At 40.8% G+C, this 20,206-nt stretch overlaps 1 protein-coding gene across 1 annotated transcript; it reads left to right on the top strand.

Moving 5' to 3' along the window:
• The first annotated feature begins 15,746 nt into the window (after window positions 1-15,746).
• LOC114570185 (ectonucleotide pyrophosphatase/phosphodiesterase family member 7) lies at window positions 15,747-20,206 on the top strand. The gene is made up of 5 exons (XM_028600441.1): window positions 15,747-15,981; window positions 16,408-16,553; window positions 16,924-17,553; window positions 19,010-19,244; window positions 20,067-20,206. Exons 1-5 carry the CDS (start codon window positions 15,747-15,749, stop codon window positions 20,204-20,206), a joined length of 1,386 nt encoding a protein of 461 aa, XP_028456242.1.

The following is a 20,206-nucleotide window of genomic DNA, read 5'->3' as shown; positions in this document are numbered from 1 at the left end:
CCAAAATGTGTTTGTAATTCTACCATTCAAGAGAAAAGTGTACAGTTTCCTGTAAGTCATTCGCTACATCAGTTATGCAATTTTTTTATGAATAACACAACACGTGCATAGAAAATAAAGGCCTAACTGGCAGTGCATAACTACATGTAACTGTCAGGGTCTGACCCTATCAAAATAAAACAGAATAGAGTGGTATAAAAAATGCACATTTTCAAAGGCGCATACATTAAAAGCAGAATCCTTTCCTTCTGCCTTTCTCTCCAAGATGTCATTTGCGGTTCAAACGAAGTGTGGCGAAGTAGATGAACCATCCACAGATGATGAGGTGGGAGGGAGTCCCAGCAGGCCCTGCCTCACCTCACCCATCTCCCCCACCCTGGGTACTTCTCCACAGCCAACCCCCTACATGCGAACGCAGAGATCCCGGGCAGCCCAGCAAGAGGCTGTGAGTGCCACTCTGACGAGCCTCTGACGTCTCTATCTGTGCAGCTCAGTGTGGGAGTTGGCCCAGGCCACCAACATTAACATAAACAAGGTGTGCTGCTGGGGTCCGCCTGTCAGGGGCTGTCACCGCCGAGGACAGAGGAGAGACGCCTCTGCATTAACCTCCAGGCTTATCTCACTCTCTGTGCGTCCCACAAAAAAAGTGGGGATTAGTGCTCAGTCAGGAATTGCTTTTGGGTCCTTGTCACTCCTGCACGATTATTGAACTTCCTCTTCTATACTCAGACTATTATTCTCATCCTTCTCTGCCACTTTCCCACGAGGAGGGAATCCCTGGGGTTTTAAAATGGCAATACATAGGATCTGAGTTTCTTTGATTTTGGTGGCACCTTTGGTGAAAAGCCATTGAAATGTATCTGTGACAATCTGTGTGGAGCGTTTCAGAGTTAAATGCTTAGAGTTTTTATGTATGTGAGCATATGATTATTTCAAGCGGACAAACAAATTCAGCACTCCGCCACTAGTATAGACTAAAACAGACGTGTAGGAAATATAACCAAAGATAATTCAACCAGATCCAAAATGTGGTGAACCTGAACGCACCGAAGAACAGAGAACAGACAGAGAAGCACTGGCAGCACCATGGCGCTCCACTAATTGATAATTGAGCAGCCATGGTCAAACAAAGTAGCAATTCTCCCTCACTTCACACTTCCCATTCTCAGTCTTACCTGTGAAGACACTTTTTTCTGCAGTCATTATGACCAGTTTGTGATCAGAGACGATAAAGATACTACGGTGGTCGACCAGGGCAAACACGCTACAATGGCCCAAAGCACTTCCATTGGGAGAAACCTGCTGCAAATACAGAAACGATGCAAAGTAATAAATAAAAAAAAACACAGTATGCAAATGAGAGTTTCTCTCTTCTTAACTCCAGCTGTGTCTCTCCTGCTTTTATTAGCCTACTGCATTAATCGTGGTTGACTTAATAGCTCCTATACGTAAGGGATAATGTAGAGTGAGGCGGTTGTTATAGCGAATACAACCCCGACAGGGTGATCAGTCTTGAATCAGCCTGAAGGTGTTATATTTGCTATAACAACCGCCTCGCTCTACATTATCCCGCTTATTACATGGCTACTTACCAAATAAATCACTAATTTGACTAATAACTTGACAAAATATTGATTTAAATGGGAGTTTATTGATTTAAATACAATTGTATTTCTTCCACTAGAGAAAATAGTCCGTTCCGTCTCTACGGTTGGAATCCTGCGTCCATAGCAACGTAAAAACTCTGTAATGCAATCCTTCGTCTATTAGCTACTCAACACCACCTTACTGGCTGTGGTAGTAGCCGTATATTTTATGGGCTGCTGCCGTGGTGGACAAATGACCCAGCTGCTGTTTTAATCACTGCAGCAATTGACACAACATTAGCTGAAGCGTTGTAGTGAGCTATCGGCTGCTCTAATTTACATTAAACTGAACATTTCTGTTGACGGTGAAGTGAGACACGGTGAATGGCTTCTTTGGGAATATTTATGTGGACGTTTATGTCCTCATTCATCTCGTTTCCTTTTTGCAGAGCCGCTGCATGTTGACACACCTGTAAGTTAACGTTAAACAAGTTGCAATGTAAGCTAACTAATTAGCGTTGTTGTCCCTACGGCTGTTACTGCGTAGCTAGCGATCATAGACGGTATAGAAAGATACTAACGATAGACACTCATCAGATCTGCTGTCATTGCTTGAATTGGAGGACAGATGTTGCTCCACGTTTCCCCACTTTTAGCCACAGCTGATAGGCTAAATTATCCGGACTTCTTTCAGCGGATTGATTGATAGCTGTCCTCCAGAGTGAACAGAACTGCGTCCATGGCAGCGCTCTTCTTTCACATGGCAACAGTGTGTTATCCTTAGCAGTGGTCCGTTATCAAGAAATAACAGACCGCATTCTACATTAGAATTCAACCAAGCCATGTAATAAATAAACGTAATGCTCTATGCTGTAGTCGATCCACTTTTTGCAGTGATGCCTTTGCTGCTGCTGCATATAGTATACAACCATAATCTATTGTTGACCTCCTAATGCCCTATGAGTGTCAATTGATGCCTGTTTGCCTGCCACCCAGTTGCATCCGGTCACGGTTTGTTATATATTTATGACTTTTTCGCATTTCGTTTCTAAGTGTTTGATATGTACATTCCATGTTTATTTGCTATCTAGCCATAGCCCAAGGTATGCCTACTTACATTCAGACAGCCATCCATCGGCTGACCATATGGGCCTAATGTTAGGGCCGTCCAACACAAACTTTATTCTTAATTTGTCACATACAATTGACAGTACAATGTAGTAAATTAAATTACTGCATTAGACCCATCCTAAGTATTAGGAGCAGTGGACAGCTATACATACAGCATCAGGGAAGCAACTTGGGGTTCAGTGTCTTGCTCTGGGACACTTTGACGTGTGGCCGGAGGAGCATGGGATTGAACCGCCAATCTTGTGGTTGAGGTGCAACCACTCAACCTCGGAGCCACACTGACAAAGATTAGTGGCGCCAAGCACATAACATAATAAACTAATACAGCAGACGTGTGATTACATGAATGTCACTAGTAATATCCTACATATTCAAGAACTCAGGTACATTTTAGAAACCTAAAATTAAGGTTATTGTCTACTGACGGACCTTCCGTGCTGCTGACACCGCCAGGCACAGAGCTCCAGAGAGCCGGGAATGAGAGGGCGACCGGGTGGGGGGTCAGATCTGCGCACAGCACCTGAACAAAAATACTGAAGCATCACTGACAGTGTGATAATAACATCCAAAACATTCACTCTCAGTGGTTTCTGTAACATAAGAAATACTTTCAAAATATTAGTGTTTAAAAATACAAAGACTGCCACAGAGCTATCAATATAGCCATAACCCCACCTGATGACCTACACTTATTCTAGAGTGCTACTGTTCATACATTTAATAGTTAACTATTTTATTTTCTGTTTTACAAAGGCAAAAAAGAAAGTCAAGTCCTTTGTGTCACTTCTGTATTTGCAGCATGTTTCTCCTAATGGAAGTGTATTGGGCCGTTGTGGCATGTTTGCCTTGGTTGACAACCGTACGGAACATACCGTATTGACGCACCAACCAGAGACCCAGTGCAATACAAGGGGGATCCACCCTGACCCAGTAAGCCTGAATACAATTTGGACCTGAAACAACTTGTGTCCTATGCCAGGTTTTGGTTACAAGAAAGTGGATCTGTGAAGACCTCTACTGTGTACTATTATTGATATAGATTACTGAGCCTTCTACTGGAGATTGTGTTATTTCTCCTGTCGTTGAAAGAATGCCATTCAACAATGAATCCGTCCCAAATTACAAATGTCATGTTCACAAACAAGGACAAAAAGCATTGAGTAAATGTGATGAAAACAAAGTACTTAGAATGATCGTTTCCATTACAAAATACTGTGAATGGACTGGGAACGGTCAAATAAAACATACATTTCTTTCAAAATGAAAAAAGAATTTTAGGAATAATTTTCTGCTGAGCTATTCAACGGTCGAATGAAAGGCTCTATGGAAACAGTACTGCTGCACGAGTTTGAAAAAGAAATTTAAACTTAAGGTCGGCTTCTTACAGATCTTGCAACCGCAAAACCTTGAGAAAAGATTTGTTAAACCACGGTTTCGGAGGTCAAGAATGAACTTTCACACATTGCGTTCCAGAAGTTTCAAGCATCTTTTCTTGTCTGTTCAACATGCTGGCTATCACTGCCCTATTTCAAGCTAACCTTTTTCATCAAGAAGCATGATAAATCACAAAACATGATTTCTTTCTTTTACGGTGCTCTCCTGAACCTTTGCTATACGGTGTGCAGAATGACATTCTTTCTCCATCACTGCGAAACCAAAACTACTATTCCTTCAGCAGATTCTTGACATCCCTGCAGTGGTGATTTTTCCACGTCCTCCAGCTCCAACCATCATGGTCACCAACCATCACGTAGCGTGAAAGGTTAATATGTTCCAACTTCTCCATGGTGGAGTGAAGGATTAGGGATAGACGATTATCGGGCCTGGACAATTTTCAAGCCATTTTTTGGCGGTTTGCAGATTATCTCGATCAGCGCTTCATTCGCCTGATAACCAATAAAGTTAATTAATTAAAAAGTGCGCTACTTTGGCTCCGCTACAGCTCTGTGTCTGTCCCTCTGCTTCAGTTTCACTCACCACTGAGTCTGACTTAATGTCCTGCCGACAACACTCTCTGACTATCTTTTACTATGTATTATGTTGAAAGTTTGTAATTTAATAAATAATTGCTTTAAACAAAGTTTTGTGTTGGAGTTTTTAACATTCCAAAATCTTAATATTTACTTAAAGATTTTCTTTTTCACTGTAAATGCATATTGGTTCCAAATAACGGCTATCGGTTTCATTAACTACTAATACTCGGTATCGGCCTTGAAAAACCAGTATCGGTCGATCCCTATGAAGGATGTCTGCTTCACCGACAGAAAAAGTAAACAGCAGTTAGGTTCTTTCTCTTCTCCACCCTCCTCTAACTCAGTCTCTATCTGTATGGCCGCATGGCTCCTGGCCAACAAAAGACGGTAGCGTTGTATGGCTGCAACACTGTGAGAGCGTAATCCATATCTCCAGACCTCAGGCCTAATCAAACAGAATGAATGTAGGGAAAGGAGTCAATAGCTGCTTAATTACTAACAAGAGTAATGACAATAACAATCACGTTCCTTTTCCAGCTGACGTAATTAAGCGAGGCATGAAAGCCATACCGAGGGAGAGCCGCCTCCAAGCAAGGCAGCAATTAGGGCAGATGCTGAGGCAGCAGCTTCTGGCAAAAGCATGAGATGAGCTGCAAACACTGTCTCAGCCTTGTCTTTCGTCTAACACCTTGTCCTCCTTTTAGGCATCAGTATCATCAGTTGGTGACATACACTGACAGCGCTGGGCTTCATTATATCTGCCGTGCCCATCGGTGGTGCGAACGCTGTGCTGCTCAACCGGCATCCACCAGCACGTCACTGGCGGCTGCCATGTTTAATGACCCTCCTCCGCCTGCATCCAGCACTCAGTAGGCACTGCGTGAGACGTGGGGAAACACTCAATTTCTGTAATGGCTTGAAATGGAGTAAATATCACTCACCCCCCTGCATTTGTTACTCATTCAAGCCCCGTTATCACTTGCTGCCTTATTTCCTGGTGCACTGACAAAGGCAGAGGGCGTTTCCATGGAGAGGGAACCCTTGCGGTTTTCATGCTTCTCTCAACTTGGCACTCTGTTCATTTCACAGCAATTATACTGAGTCATTCCACACATTCTGCCACAGAACTCAAGGGAAGGACCTTTCAGCTAATTGCTTTAAAATGGAAATAAAAAATAATCACACGGCTACTTTGTCAAAATGACTCCTGTTATGCAGCATTTGGTATGGGAAATTGATGTGGGATTCCTTTTAATGTCCCATTTATAATTCCTCCCGCTCTATTTCCAGATGAAAACCTTTTCTTTAAATGCATTTGGGATGAAGTCCTGACATAGCATGCACCATGAATCCGCAGTTTCTCAAAAACCAACATGTTTGTGTGGACAACAGACCCAATCAGGAAGCAAAAATGGGTGTCTGTGTCAAGATCTCAGCTTCTGCCCATTCAGACTAAAAGGCAACCCCAGATTTTTCAAACCAAAACAAATGTGTCTGTTTAAGGGGTTTGGAAATGCCGGGGTAGTGTGATGCTAGGCATAAACGTCGCGAAAGATATGTATATTAAAATGAAAATGTATTAGTGTGGATGTAGCCTTAGTTTAGAGTGTTAGTATGCTAACATTTGCTAATTAACACTAAACACAAAGTACATCTGAGGCTGATTAGTTTCATAAACCAAAGTATTGGACAAAATGAGCGTTTTAAAATATCAATTTTATGTGAGCCTTATGTTGTGCTAAAGGAAAGGTCAGGAGATCTTCAAAGTCAGTAAGAATCATCATCTGGGAACCAGGAACGTTTGTAAAAAAAAACTATTCTAAACCATTTACTAATCCTGTCTGTCAAAGAATTGATTTAGAAATACTACTATTGGTTTATAAAGCACCGAATGGTTTAGGGCCAAAATACATTTCAGATATTCTGCTGCATTATGAACCATCCAGCCTTCTCAGGTCATCTGGGACAGCTCGGCTTTCTGTCCCCAGAGTCAGGACTAAATATGGAGAAGTTCAGTTTTTATGCACCACATATCTGGAACAAACTCCCAGAAAACTGCAGGTCCGCTGCAATGCTTCTTTTGAAATCAAATAAATACATTTTAAAAGACTGAAGAGTTTTCTGTTTGATACTGCCTTCTATTAAATCAAATCATGTTAAATGTATTACACTGCACTATAAATTCTTTTTGTATTTTATACCTATATTATTGTATGTTAGCTTGTTTTAATTTTTTATTCTTTTTAATTACGGTTTTTAATCATTTTAATAGCTCTTTAATGTCTTTTATAAAGGGCTTTGAATTGCCTTGTTGCTGAAATGTGCTATATAAATGAACTTGCCTTGCCTAACAGAGGTCACTTTTCACTGGATAAATGAAAGATAACTGAGACTAGTTGGTGGCACTGTGAAAAGTTTGGGATCAAAGCCATTCTGATTCATCCTCTGGGGACCATGAGTCTGTATCAAGTTCCATGTCAATCCATCCAGTAGTTGTTTAGTGCTACAGTAAAAGACCACTAAAGTGACACAGTGATCACTAAAGTCAGTAGGCTTCATCTCTGGAGACCATGCATACCTGTGCAAAATCTAATGGCAATTCATCCAAAAGTTGGACCGATATTTCAGTCTGAACAATCGTGGCTAAAACTTTATTCGACCCTCACCTCTGCAAAAAGAAAAAAATAACAGTCCACCTCCTTTCTGCCCCCTGCTTTCAGACATTCCCTAGAATTTCCACTTAATTCCACAGCTATTACCCAGAATCCTGGTCCGCGAGCTCAGCCTAGCTGTAATGGAGGTATCCAACAACAAAAAAAAAATATTTTTGTCAATACATATCAACCATTGTAATATGAACTGCATCAGGCTATTCTGTCGGATTTAGCGAGCCTCATATTTTTGGGTGTTTGAAGGCAGGCAGTGTGGTGCTGATGTGTTGACGTATGGTGGGAGGCAGGAAGAGGCAGCTGCTGTTCATCTCCATGAGAGGAAGGCCACTCCGAGAGGATGAGTGGAGAGGGGCCTTTCAGAAGATCTCTGAGTCAGAGCGAGTGGGGAGGCATCAGGATATTATTAGGGAGGTGTGCCTGCTGCCCTGCTATTATGACTGAAATAAATGCTTCTGCTTTAGACCGGAGATACACCTGCCCTGTGTTTTTTCATCAGGTATTAAATGTGAGATGTGAAAGAGATGTGATACTATTAAACCTATAATTCCCATCAGATTATAGGGCTAATGACACTTTTTATTGTTGTGAAAGAGACAAAGGCCATCAGGATGAAAGCTGTTCACCACAGATGTGGATAAATGCAGGTGCTAGATTGAGGAAGATTTAGAAAAGTGAAGAATATAAACCTGAATCTTTGTTTGACATTCACTGCAGTTAATTATATTATGTCCTTGTCTTCAGGTACAGTTTAAGAACCTGAAACAGTAACAATATATAACAGAAACTTCAATAAAAGACACCCAAATGGAGGCCTGTTTTTTTATTCTCTTGAATTCCACAGCTGGCTGTGGCTCTACAGACTCTGTATTATCTCATGTGAAACAGCCACACTGCACTTAATCTCTACTTTAAATGCACTTAAATAAATGATTGAATGTATAGCGCAGGAACTGAAATATCACTGATGAGCTCCTTTTTGAAGCTTTGTGTAAAGCATAAAGGCAGAAACGAAAATGTTAATGAATTGTCTGAGGAGTAGAAGATCAGAGGAGCCAAACGAATTTCATATCACACCTAAAGACCTGGCATTTAATTAAAGTGGCCTGAAAAATGGCTGCCTGGTTGGCTGACAACAGTTTCTCTTGAAGCAAATTAAAGAAATCAATTACTGCCGTGTGAAAGTGTAATGCCAGCACACTGGAGCCCCGCAGTGCCACATTGAGACACCAGGCCAAGGGGAGAGGAGCGAGGAGGAGGGCGCCTCCACTGTGCCACATCTGACTGGCTCGGCTACAGAGTTTATCACGTCAACCTGTTACAGGCAACAGAGCCTGAAAGGGCCCACGCGCTGGAATGAAGCCGCAAATCAGCCTAGCTGCCTCCACAAGCCTGAGCCTCCTCCACTCTGCTCCCAGCTCTTACTCATTCTCTCACCTTAATTCTCCCTCTCTCACACACACACATATGGTACACACACTAGGGTTAGAGATATTTCATATTGTATGTTGGCTCATCCTCTGCTTATATGAAATGCGTATCTTACTGGCAACAGTAAGATACAATTGCAATGCAATACAAATATATTTTCTTTGCTTTTATTTCATTTATCTGTGTGTGTCGTTGGAGTAAGCTGATTTAAGAGACTGCTCACCACAATTGGGCCCAGATTTCCACACAAACACTCACAAGAAATGTCAAAATCTCTGTGTTTTTCCATCTCTCAATCCATCTTTACATCTTGAAAAAAAAAAAAAAAAACACATACACTGCTAACAAATATATACATAATTTTTTAAAGGCACACTATGCAAGATTTGTACCATAATATAACTGCTTCGAAGTCATTTCAATGGTAAACAAACTCGTAGTAGGGCGACGCAAGTTTGGGAGGTGGCGCCCTGCATAATCTTGCGAGAATCACAAATTGCTTTACTACACCCGCCAGAACTTTTTGGACATCGGTGACCAGCACCAGATATATATTTCGAGTGTCTTTCATTATATGCACAACATCCCAGACGACATAGTGAGACCGCCGGGCTCTCCGTGGATTGTTGTCGGGTCTAGGAGGGGGCGCAGACGGAAGAGGGAGAGGAAGCAGAAGCGCGGCCGCAGGTCCGGTGTTATGCTAAGGCTAGCATAGCACGCAAGCCATCTCTACCGAGCCTGTATCATAAAACGGACGACTTGGAATTACAACTCGCTGGAAATCGCTATGTTCATGACTGCTGTGTTCAGATTATCACTGAAACCTGGCTTCACCCGGGGATACCCGATGCTAGCATGCAGCTAGCAGGTCACACTCTGCTCCGCTGGGACAGGACTGAGGACTGTAAGAGCAGAGGAGGGGGGCTCTGTATGTATGTGCATGAGAAGTGGTGTAATAACGGGACAATTATAGATAAACATTGATCCCCTGACCTTGAGTACATGTCTGTAAGATGCCGGCCTTTTTTTCTACCGAGAGAGCTAACAGTAGTGATCGTTACGGCTGTTTATATTCCACCCAACGCCAATGTAAACACGGTGCTCTCTCTCCTGCTGAACACCATAAACAAACAGCAGCAGGCCCATCCTGACGGTGTTCACATAATTGCAGGAGACTCTAATAACGCCAACTTGAAGACTGTACTCCTGACATTTGTCAAGTAAACTTGCTTGCGTTCTATGTTGTATGTTGTTGCGCTTGCTTGTTGTATGTCAGTTTTTCCAAAGTTGTTGATTCATCCATTGTTGATAATAAGACCAGTCCTAGAGGGGGGAGGGGATCAGGCCGTGAGCGTAGAGACGGCTCTGCATGAGTGGTATTTACGACAGTAACGTTAAATACAAGTACTCCACAGCGACTCTAGGGGTAGCTGTTTGACAAAAAACGGAAACTGCATAGTATGCCTTTAAAGTCTCAGTGATTTATTAAAACAGTTGCATTGTAGATTATAGCAAATGTTACTCAAACAGGAGGAAGTAGTGCATTTGTTGGGACTATTTTTAGCGGCGGATTATTTCACATATGGTGCTCTAGTGAGTATTTGTGGCGGCAGGACGGTGTATGTGGGATTGAGTCAAAATAAACTACAGTGTGTGTGTTCGTGGTAATGAAGGAACATGTCACCCATGTGCAACAGTGTGGCTCATTTATATGTTTTTAAAAACAATGGAGCTCTAAGGCACATAGGAAGGAGATATATCAGGCTGTGATACACACACGCATTACTTGTTAGTAGGATCAATTAAGCAGGTGGACTTTAAGAAGCTGCAGACCCTAAAACAGACTTATTAGACTACATTTTGATGAAATGTAAAAGTCTGTTTGATCTTGCCAAAAAAATAAATGGGGTTAAATACAGAATTCAGACTGTAAAATGTGTTTTTGGTATGAAAAAGGTTAAATCAAGATAGTTATAATCAAGGTACTGAACTTAACCACAAAATGCTGGCTTTTCTTTTAAAATATTGGCATTTCTGTAACCCATAATCATACCTGCTAATTTGCTATTAACATGCTAAATTGAAGCAAGGTAAGCTTTCAGGTAAAAGTACAGATCAACTCTTTTGTAAAAGTACAGGATAATCTATATTGATGGCATCTTTTATGGTGTAGCCTTTAGCTGATCATTAACTAGATTTCCTATTTAATTTACCACTGAATAACTTCTGGTGACACAACCTCTGCAAACAAGAAATCACAAAGAGTCATATTTACTGTATAAGCTATTCAAGAGAGCGCAAAAAAGGAACAAATCTGATACTGTTGGTTAGCAACTGTAAGAGAAAATTATTACATGCTAGCGGCTTGCTGGAGGAAGAGGTACTTCATTATATGAATATCTGCTGTCATATTCCTGCTGCTCAATTTTAATACAGTATGTTACGTACACTGTGTCATTCAGGCGGAACTGACTGCCACCCTCTCTAAATGTTAATCTCATTGTTATCAAAGCAACGTCAACACACGTAGCAGGAGCAGTATTCACATGTAGGCTTTGTCCGAGGAAACAGACAGCCACTCAAGGTCAGTTTGATTATAAATTCAGCTGGAATAAGTGCTGACATGAACGTTAGCTGTTAATGCTAGCCCTAGCTAGCAACAACTCTCCTCAGCCTTCTTCACTTTCAGCATGGTTGTCTGACAGGTGTGAAGGAATCTTCTCTTAGCCATTATTCCTTTGCACCGGGAGCTGCAGTCCAGTCCCTCTGTTTCCTTGATAAGACTCCATAAGGGGGTCTTTTGGAGACTATTAGCCTGATTCACGGGTGGATCAGCATGCATCATAACATGCCAAATACTGAGGGGTGGGGGAAGAAGGAGCTATTAATGATGTTCATATGCTACAATCATGGATCAGCCATTTATGTTTAATGGCAACGCTCAGTACCAGTGCTGGAAGTTGCCATTGAAGAGGTGCTTAGATCTATAACGGAGCCTTTCACTACTTTCAGAGTGTCAGAACAGTATGTCTAATGGAGCATGTCAGTGCAGCTAAATACTTAAACCTGATTTTTTTTTTGGCCACCTTTTAGGTTGATATAGCGAACTTGGAAGCAACCACTTGCTTATTTACACATCCAGTAGTTAGGGAGAATAATTACCATTAATTTGGAGTTGTGTATGTGTACACCTGATGAATGTAAATCCAATATTCACCCTCTTTTAGCTCTGTTTTTGGGCTCAACCAACATTCCTCAGGGAAATCTCTTTTTTTGTCTCTTTTGCTGCTAAATGCTGCACTATGTTCACCAGCTTGCATCTAACTGTGTCTGACTGCTGTTTGCTGCAAAGCAGGTAGTGTACAGTGACTTTTTAGAAATCTTTATCTAAACAACAGCTGGCTGCTGTGGCCAAAAACAATGCAAAGAGCGGTGAGAGAGAACAAAAAAGGTAAAGTTGTGGCCGAAAAAATGAGCTAAAACTCACTATAAAGCTCCATAAAGCCAAGGAGAGCTGCAGATTCAGGTGATAATTTGCAGATATAGGTTTATCACTCTTGTATGTACTCTATGTATTTACATTGCCATTTAATACATTGTTATTATTCTAGACGCTTGGAGTAAAAGCAGCAATTAACACTAATTAGGAAAGTAGAAGGGAACAAATATCAAAGGTGAAATGTACTAAAGTTATGAACAATAAAGTACTAAGAGCCAGTGTTAAATTATTGATGCCTTAACAATCAGTTCATCAATAACGAAAAAAGACAATATAAGAGAAATCGCCAAAAATGTAGACACACTAAAGTGGAAAATTCTTCAAAATTGGATTTAAGAAGCCTTGATACATAAAGAGTGAACATTTTGGAAAAATGTTTATTAACCTTTAACCATGTCAGTGGCTAAAGGAAAATGGCAATATGATGACCATAATTCAGTTGCTTACAATTGTATGTAAAGGTCTACACACCCTGTAATATTTTGGCACAAATAACAAAGGAAGTATGTTTTCAATTTACACAGATAGTTTGATACATTTTATGATCAATATTTGATGCTCAGCCTTGTTTAAGCTCTGCCATTGCTTGCAACCAAAACTGATAAGACGACATGCTGCGTTTATCCAGCGTGACGGCAATTAACTATGTTGGACATTTTAAAATGTTGTGGTATCAAAGAAAAACCTTTGTAGCTGTTATATGGTGAGAACTACATATGAGAACACAGTGCACCTCCAGTGGAGTTTTCCTGTGGTTTGAAGTTATACGCTTGGACTTACTTGCATGTAACCTGATAATAAGCCATTCATGCATTAAAAGTTTGTTTGTTCACAATTCAAAACACATCGATCTCAGCATGCTGGCATGAACTTGATGGTGTACTTCCAGTCACAGCAGGGAAAGAAACAGCTTGCCATTCAAACTGCAAAGTGAGCAGAATACAGATGCTGTGAAGAATTTAAAGGTTGGTCGTGTTTATGTATTTATTTATTAGGAGTAAAAATGTTTTGGGCATTATGGAAATTTAAAGTTTGGGATGAACAAAGAAACACAGTATGAAACGCATCACTTTATACAACTAGACATTTTGGTCTATCGTATGAAAGATTAGAATAAATCCTTTTCATCTAGGCATACAGCACTGAACACCTATTTACATTGTCTCTGGGTGAAACTGGGCAGCTTTACTCTATATGTCTATTCAGAGGAACTTTATGAAAAAGTATATAGGCTAACAGCATCATGAAAAACATTTGGCGTTTGGGTTGTTATCCAGATCTCATGTGTTTATCTATCTTTAAAGAGTCGACAATGTGCCATCAAATAACTGAAAAATATCTCTGCAGCTGAGGACTGCACAACTCTCGATTACTGCTGGTTTATTTTCCATTCAAACTACCTTCATCAGATTAATGAACAAGCATTACAATCATTATATATATCTTTGTATACTTTAGTTAAATTATCCAGTCAGAGGACCACAAATTAGACAGACCTGTTATATCATGCCCATTTCTACTATTACGTCCCTTATTCTTTGGGCAGCATTAGGTTATTTCAAAGATGGTCAATACATGGGTAATAAATTGTGCGTATTGGTGCTTAATAATATACCTGATGTTGCCATTGTCTAATTCCTGTGCTTTGGTACAACGTGGTTGTTATATGGATGTTGTTAAAATGCCCTTTATGCCTACTAATGACAATGTTATCTATTGTCTTTTTCAAAGCTTTTCAAAGTGTGATGTTAATGAATTTTTTAAAGAAAAGATGCTGTCTGTTCAGAATAACCTCAATGAGTGATTCATTTACCAATTATCATGTTTGCCTTCCTCTGATAGGATGATTTACCCTGCAACTATATAGTATGTACAGTATAAGGAAGTGTTGTGATAGTTGTTCTTAAAATGTACATAGTGAAGGTTGTTTGGACTAAACATCCTATAAAATAAATAAATCAGCAGTAAGCGAGGCAGTGTTTGGAGTGTTCAGAGTTTGTCACTGTTTAACAACAACAACAACATTCATTTGAAGAAGACATGAGTTAGTTGTTTGGGTTGTAGTGACAGATTCAAAAGTTTGTATGCACTTTTTAATATCTGATGTTCAAAGGATGTAAAAGCTAATATAGATTATCCAAATATATTATAAAGTTAAACAGAAGTCTAGATTATAAACATAACCTTTTCTAGAAGATCAAAGACTGTATTTTCAGTCTGGGAAATACCATGTTCTTAATATGAGTATGAGTAATGTACTCTGGCTCAAACTGCTAAATTTGTTTTGGTACCTTCATCTGGGGAAGGTATACTGCAGTGGTTGAATATGGGCAGCAGGGAGTGCTAAAGGGCAAAAACTTCACTTTTCTTCTTCAAGTAAATGTGAGAATCCCTGTGAAAAATTCTCTGTAGGATTGAGAGGGTCAGATAAAGTTTGCTTGCCGCTCAAATTCAGAGTGTGTGTGTGTTTGATAAAGTTCTCATAGCAAAGATCTGAGCCAGTCTCAGCAGTCCAAAACACTCCTCCAAAACTTGCTGACAGTGTAGACGAGTGGATAGAGTTAATATGAGAACGCTAATGAATATGAATGAGGTAAATGAAAGCTGATGAATGTTATCCCTTATCTCCATAAAGATTGGACAATTACCTTGAACCTCTGTCAAGGGCACACACAATAAAGACAAAATGAGTTAGCTTGTCTAGCAATTTGATGGACGTTGATATGGTTACATCAAAACGCAGTGATATATACTATATATATATATATAATGTCTGACACACTGAGGAGGCTGCAGTTCACTTTTTAATAGTTTGTCCATCGTCATGGCAATTGCTAAGAAAATCAATGTAGATTTTATAAGATCTTTTAACAATATCCTTAGGCTAATGTACACATTAGACTTATTACAATGAATAGATCTATTAGGGTCTTTTCCTCCCGAGAGACCACTGCTAGCTGACGAAGAGATATATACTCTCATTTTCGTCTTCGTTTTCCTGGTGTAAGATCAATCATGCACCATCCCGACTCAAGGTGAAACCCATCAAAGTGTCATTCCCCCATTGTCAGTGATTCACAGGAAACTCCGACACACAGACGGGATAGGCAGACAAACAGAAAGACAGCATCAACAAGCGAGTTAGAGAGAAACAAACAGCCATGATGCCCAGAGAGATGAATCAGCTTTACTGCCAGTCCTCAAGAGCAAAACAGGTCTGGAAATTCACTGTGAACACAACTCCTAGTCGTAAAACTGATCATAAACATCATCGGGCCGCATGTAAAAAGTGCTGAGATAAGGTCTGTCCAATCTTCGTGATAAGCTACGTTGGAGAAACTTTGCTCGGAAGCTGTTGGCTATAGAAACCTCATGCCAAGAGGTGGACCATCTTGTAAATGAGTGTTTTTGCTGAAGGATTGAGTGATTCAAGATCTGTAAAGTGCATGTGTTCGCCATGCTGTGGATTGCAAGTCTCTGGCTCCTCTGGGCCTCGTCCATCCTCGGAGCTCCGGTAAACAAACAGAGACAGAAGGTGCTGCTGATCTCCTTTGATGGATTCCGGTGGGATTACGACCGTGATGTGGACACACCGAACCTCGACAAAATGGCCAAGGATGGAGTCAAAGCCCTGTATGTCACACCTCCTTACCTCACTATTACCAGTCCTACACACTTCACCCTCTTGACAGGTAAAGTGTTTCATTTTCTACAACAGCGCTTCCAGTTGGCAGGGAATCTGCATATCATGACGGCATAGGGAACTGCTCTGAGTTTACTTTGCTAGGATTGAAAAAAGCCACGGGAAAGAGGAATTAGTTGTAATTGAATGTCCCAGGGTCCAACAGCTTTTATAGCTGAGTAAGATAATTATGCTTGGATGACTGAGGGAAGAATGCTCTGCTCCCTTTCTTATTTTGACTCTCAAATCATAAGTGCCAGCTAAAAGAAATTTAACTTCCTTGAAATTAAATTCCTCTAATCTCCGAAGTTGGTCATAAGACCTTGTCCAAAAGCGTCATGCCACTCAGCCCGTTAAGTTGATAGAATTTTTAATGTGAATGTGTCACGCTATGAATAATGAGTGCAAGTAGACTGACAGTGGTTCTCTTCTGTAGGCCGCTACATCGAGAATCACGGCGTAATCCACAACATGTGGTTCAACACAACCACCACTGAGAAGATGCCTTACTATCAGACTCTGTTTATAAATGAGTGGTGGGACAATGGCACTCTGCCTATCTGGATCACAGCGCAGAGACAGGTCTGTGCAGCACAATTTCTATCTTATCACTGTGAGAGACTGTTTTGCAGTTAACAGCACTAGAAGCTATTTCTCTTGACAAAACACCTTTGTAGGCCTGCTGAATCCTTCCAGGTATATCACCGCAGTCATATTGCAAATTATTTTGCAGGTATAGATGTTAACTGCATGCAAATGGCAGCTGCTGTAAGGGAGCCTAAAATGTTCAGCTGTAGGTTTAAGAAGATTAATGAAAATCCTGCAACTACTAATTTCCTCTCCTTGCATGTTCACCCACAGTATGAACAGATCAACCCTTGAAGTGAATGTGTAAGTACATGTGTTATATTAATATGTGTGATATTAATATGTCTTTTCCCTACCCTTGCAGGGCCTAAAAGCTGGCTCTCTTCACTTTCCTGGCACGGCTTCCAGTTACCAGGGACAGGTTGCTATGGTGCGGGAGTGGGAGCCACCGCTATACAACTACAAAAACGAGACCACTTGGCGAGAGAACACAGACAAGGTGATGGGCTGGTTCAGAGACCAGGATCTGGACTTCATCTCCTTTTACTTTGGTGAGCCAGACGGCACAGGACACAGATACGGCCCCGACTCCCCGGAGCGCCAGGAGATGGTCAAGCAAGTGGACCGAACGGTGGGCTACATTCGACAGTCAGCTGAACAACACGGGCTGAGCGGCCACCTGAACATCATCATCACAGCAGACCACGGAATGAGCACGGTGTACCGAAATGGTCTTGTGGAAGAGATCACCCTGACCAAGATCCCGGGCTTCTCGTTTGGGGACCTGTCCTTTCACCTGGTGGACTATGGCCCTTCTGGGATGCTGTTGCCGAAGCCGGGCATGCTGGAGAAGGTTTACAACGCCTTGAAGGGGGCCCATCCACACCTCCATGTGTTCAAGAAGGAGGAGATGCCAGAGAGGCTCCACTTCGCCAAAAATGATCGTATCCTCCCCATCATTTTATGGGCCGACCCTGGATATGTAATCAACGGGGTGCGTTGAAAGATAGTCTTCTTTTATAACTTTCTCGCTAAAGAATTGGCTGTTTGAGACCTGCAAGGCTGCAGAAATACAATGTTACCCAATCGCTGAGAGGCAGCGGCAATGATCAGACATATCAAACAATAGCTTTTCTCTCACATCACTGACTTGGGTTTAACCAGAATTGCAAACTGCTGGAAAGTTTAAAAACCATGGAGAGATGAGCAGCGGTTTTCTGCCCACTGCGAGTCCTATTGATTTACCCTTTAAAGTGAACAGTTACCTTAGGTTGCCATTTGTGCCTATCAATTTGCCAAGCCGCTGAGTTCAGCTTAAAAACAGCAGCATGAGAAAACATTACTTTAACTATGAAAGCTAAACATTGCATGCTGTATAAAATAAAATATGGTTTTTGTATCTTATTCACAACAGTCACTAATTTACTGCCTATGACCCAGTTACAAGGAAATCAAATGACAAGCACCGATATACCGATACAGATAAATTGCAAGATAAACAATATCTACGCGCCATCCAGTTTATTCTAAATAATATCCTCAAGACTTTGTTCACAGGAAATGGTGAATCTGGACTCTTTTCAAACAGAAACAAGGAGTTAAATACTAATCTTTGTACATTACAATTTCAATCAAGTGGATTTGCACGTCCTCAGGATAATCCAGGCCTGGCTGATGACATGCACTGCTCTCAAACGCTTCATGAAGCTATTCATGCCTCAAAATTCTAAATTAGCGTTTTCATCCACACTCACTCACAGTGACTGCACTGGGCTGTAACTTTGCATTTAAATGTGTCAGTCAGTACGGAGAGCCATCAAATCATAACTTCATTTATAGAGTAAATAACTGCAAACATAAAATCATCAAATGCTGATTATGAGGAAAATAATCATTCCACGGAGTACATTATCTAAAGTCTATAGGTTACGACCGGCCATGATCATGACTGTATTATCTGCCTCTTTGTTCTCTCCCTTTATGGCCACTTAAACTCCTTTTAGTTTAATCTCAGAGAAGGATAAGCACAGTGAGGCTGTTACATAACTGCTTAGATAAGGTTATTCTACTTACTGATATTACTATCACATTTTGTTGGTAATAAACAGAATATATACTACAAAATGAACAAAGGAATATATGTCTTATGGGTGTTTTCTGAAAAATGTAAATTTTCAAAGATGGATAAAAATTCTCATTTAGCCACTTTGTTGGTAGAAGTCACAAAGAGAAAACATTCCTTCATTCTACAGAATGGGCACGACTCTTTCTCTTGGGCAATACCTCCCTCTGCTGACTAAATAAGAGCAGTTCAAGATGTGTCAACTCTGCTGCCGATAAGCTCCTGTTACTAAAAAAACAGTGGCTTCTAAAAGTTACAATCTAATTGAATCTAACAAACTGGGTGATGCATGTTATGTTATGTTATCTACCCCTCTGTGTCCTTGCAGTATTTTCCGGTCCAGTTCAACAAGGGTGAGCACGGCTTTGACAACGAAGACATGGAAATGAAGCCCTTCTTCAGGGCAGTGGGTCCAGCATTTCACAAGAACCTGGAGGTGGGGCCCTTTGAGACAGTGAACATCTACCCCTTGATGTGTCATATCTTGGGCATCCAACCAGAGGTCAACGACGGCCACCTGAATGCCACCAAACACATGCTAGTTACTAGCGCTACTACTCGGGGTGAGTTTATATCAAACTAATGAGTCTCTCCCCGCGGCCTGGAAAGTGTGTCACTCCAACACCTGCTCCTTCATTACTAGGCCATTCATCCATCATTTCTGACTTCACATATGTCCAAATCAGACGTACTGTAGGGCTACTGTAGGTTCAAACCAGAAAGTAGATCTGGCATTGCTCATGGTAACTTTGGAAAGATTTTAGGAAAGGAAGTTTAAAGATTTGATGCCAAGTGTTTTGTGTTAATTTAAGGACTATGCTGGAATATTCAATTTTTTTCAACAAATGCAATGAAAAGACCAAAACCAGCAATGTGTTAGTTTATCTTTCAATATTTTCTGACTTTCCTACCCTGTCTGTCGAACTCAGCCCAAAACCATAAATCTTTAAAAAAAAACGGCTCACAAATATATAGTTTAATTGTTTTGAAGGATCAGTCATTTTCTAAAGCAGCTGGGTACTGTAGTGTTTAGTAAATTATACTCAAACTAAGAAATAGTGCATTTGTTAGGGACTATTTTCAGAAGCAGATTAATCCCCATGGTGCTCTAGTGAGTATTTCTGATGACAGGACATTTCTGACAGTACTGACTGTGCAAGAAAAAGAATTCTGTGTCTGGGCCACGCAATTAAGTTATTGGACAGAATTTAAAAAGTTGTTATAGCGCCACCATGTGGTTAGTTGATGCAATAGTGCCTGAGTAGAGGCAGTGCTCTGGTTGCTGTAGGGTTTGCTGTTTGCAAAAACAAGATACATTTTTCGGGGAAATATCAGCAGCAACATATAGTGAATGTATTCTCTCCGTATTTTCTGTTTTTTTTCAGATAAAAATATGAATTTACTGCAAAATGTCTTTACCGGACTGGCTGCAGTGGCTGGATTTCTTGTTGTAGTTTTTATAGTGATGACGTCCCACAAAATACTCAAGAACAAACGCAAGAATAAAAGGTACAGAGTCAATTAA

Source organism: Perca flavescens, chromosome 15 (genome assembly GCF_004354835.1).
Source record: "Perca flavescens isolate YP-PL-M2 chromosome 15, PFLA_1.0, whole genome shotgun sequence".
In the NCBI taxonomy this organism is placed as follows: domain Eukaryota; kingdom Metazoa; phylum Chordata; class Actinopteri; order Perciformes; family Percidae; genus Perca; species Perca flavescens.
Note: the sequence above shows the minus strand (reverse complement) of the source record. Positions and strands in the feature narration are given on the sequence as shown.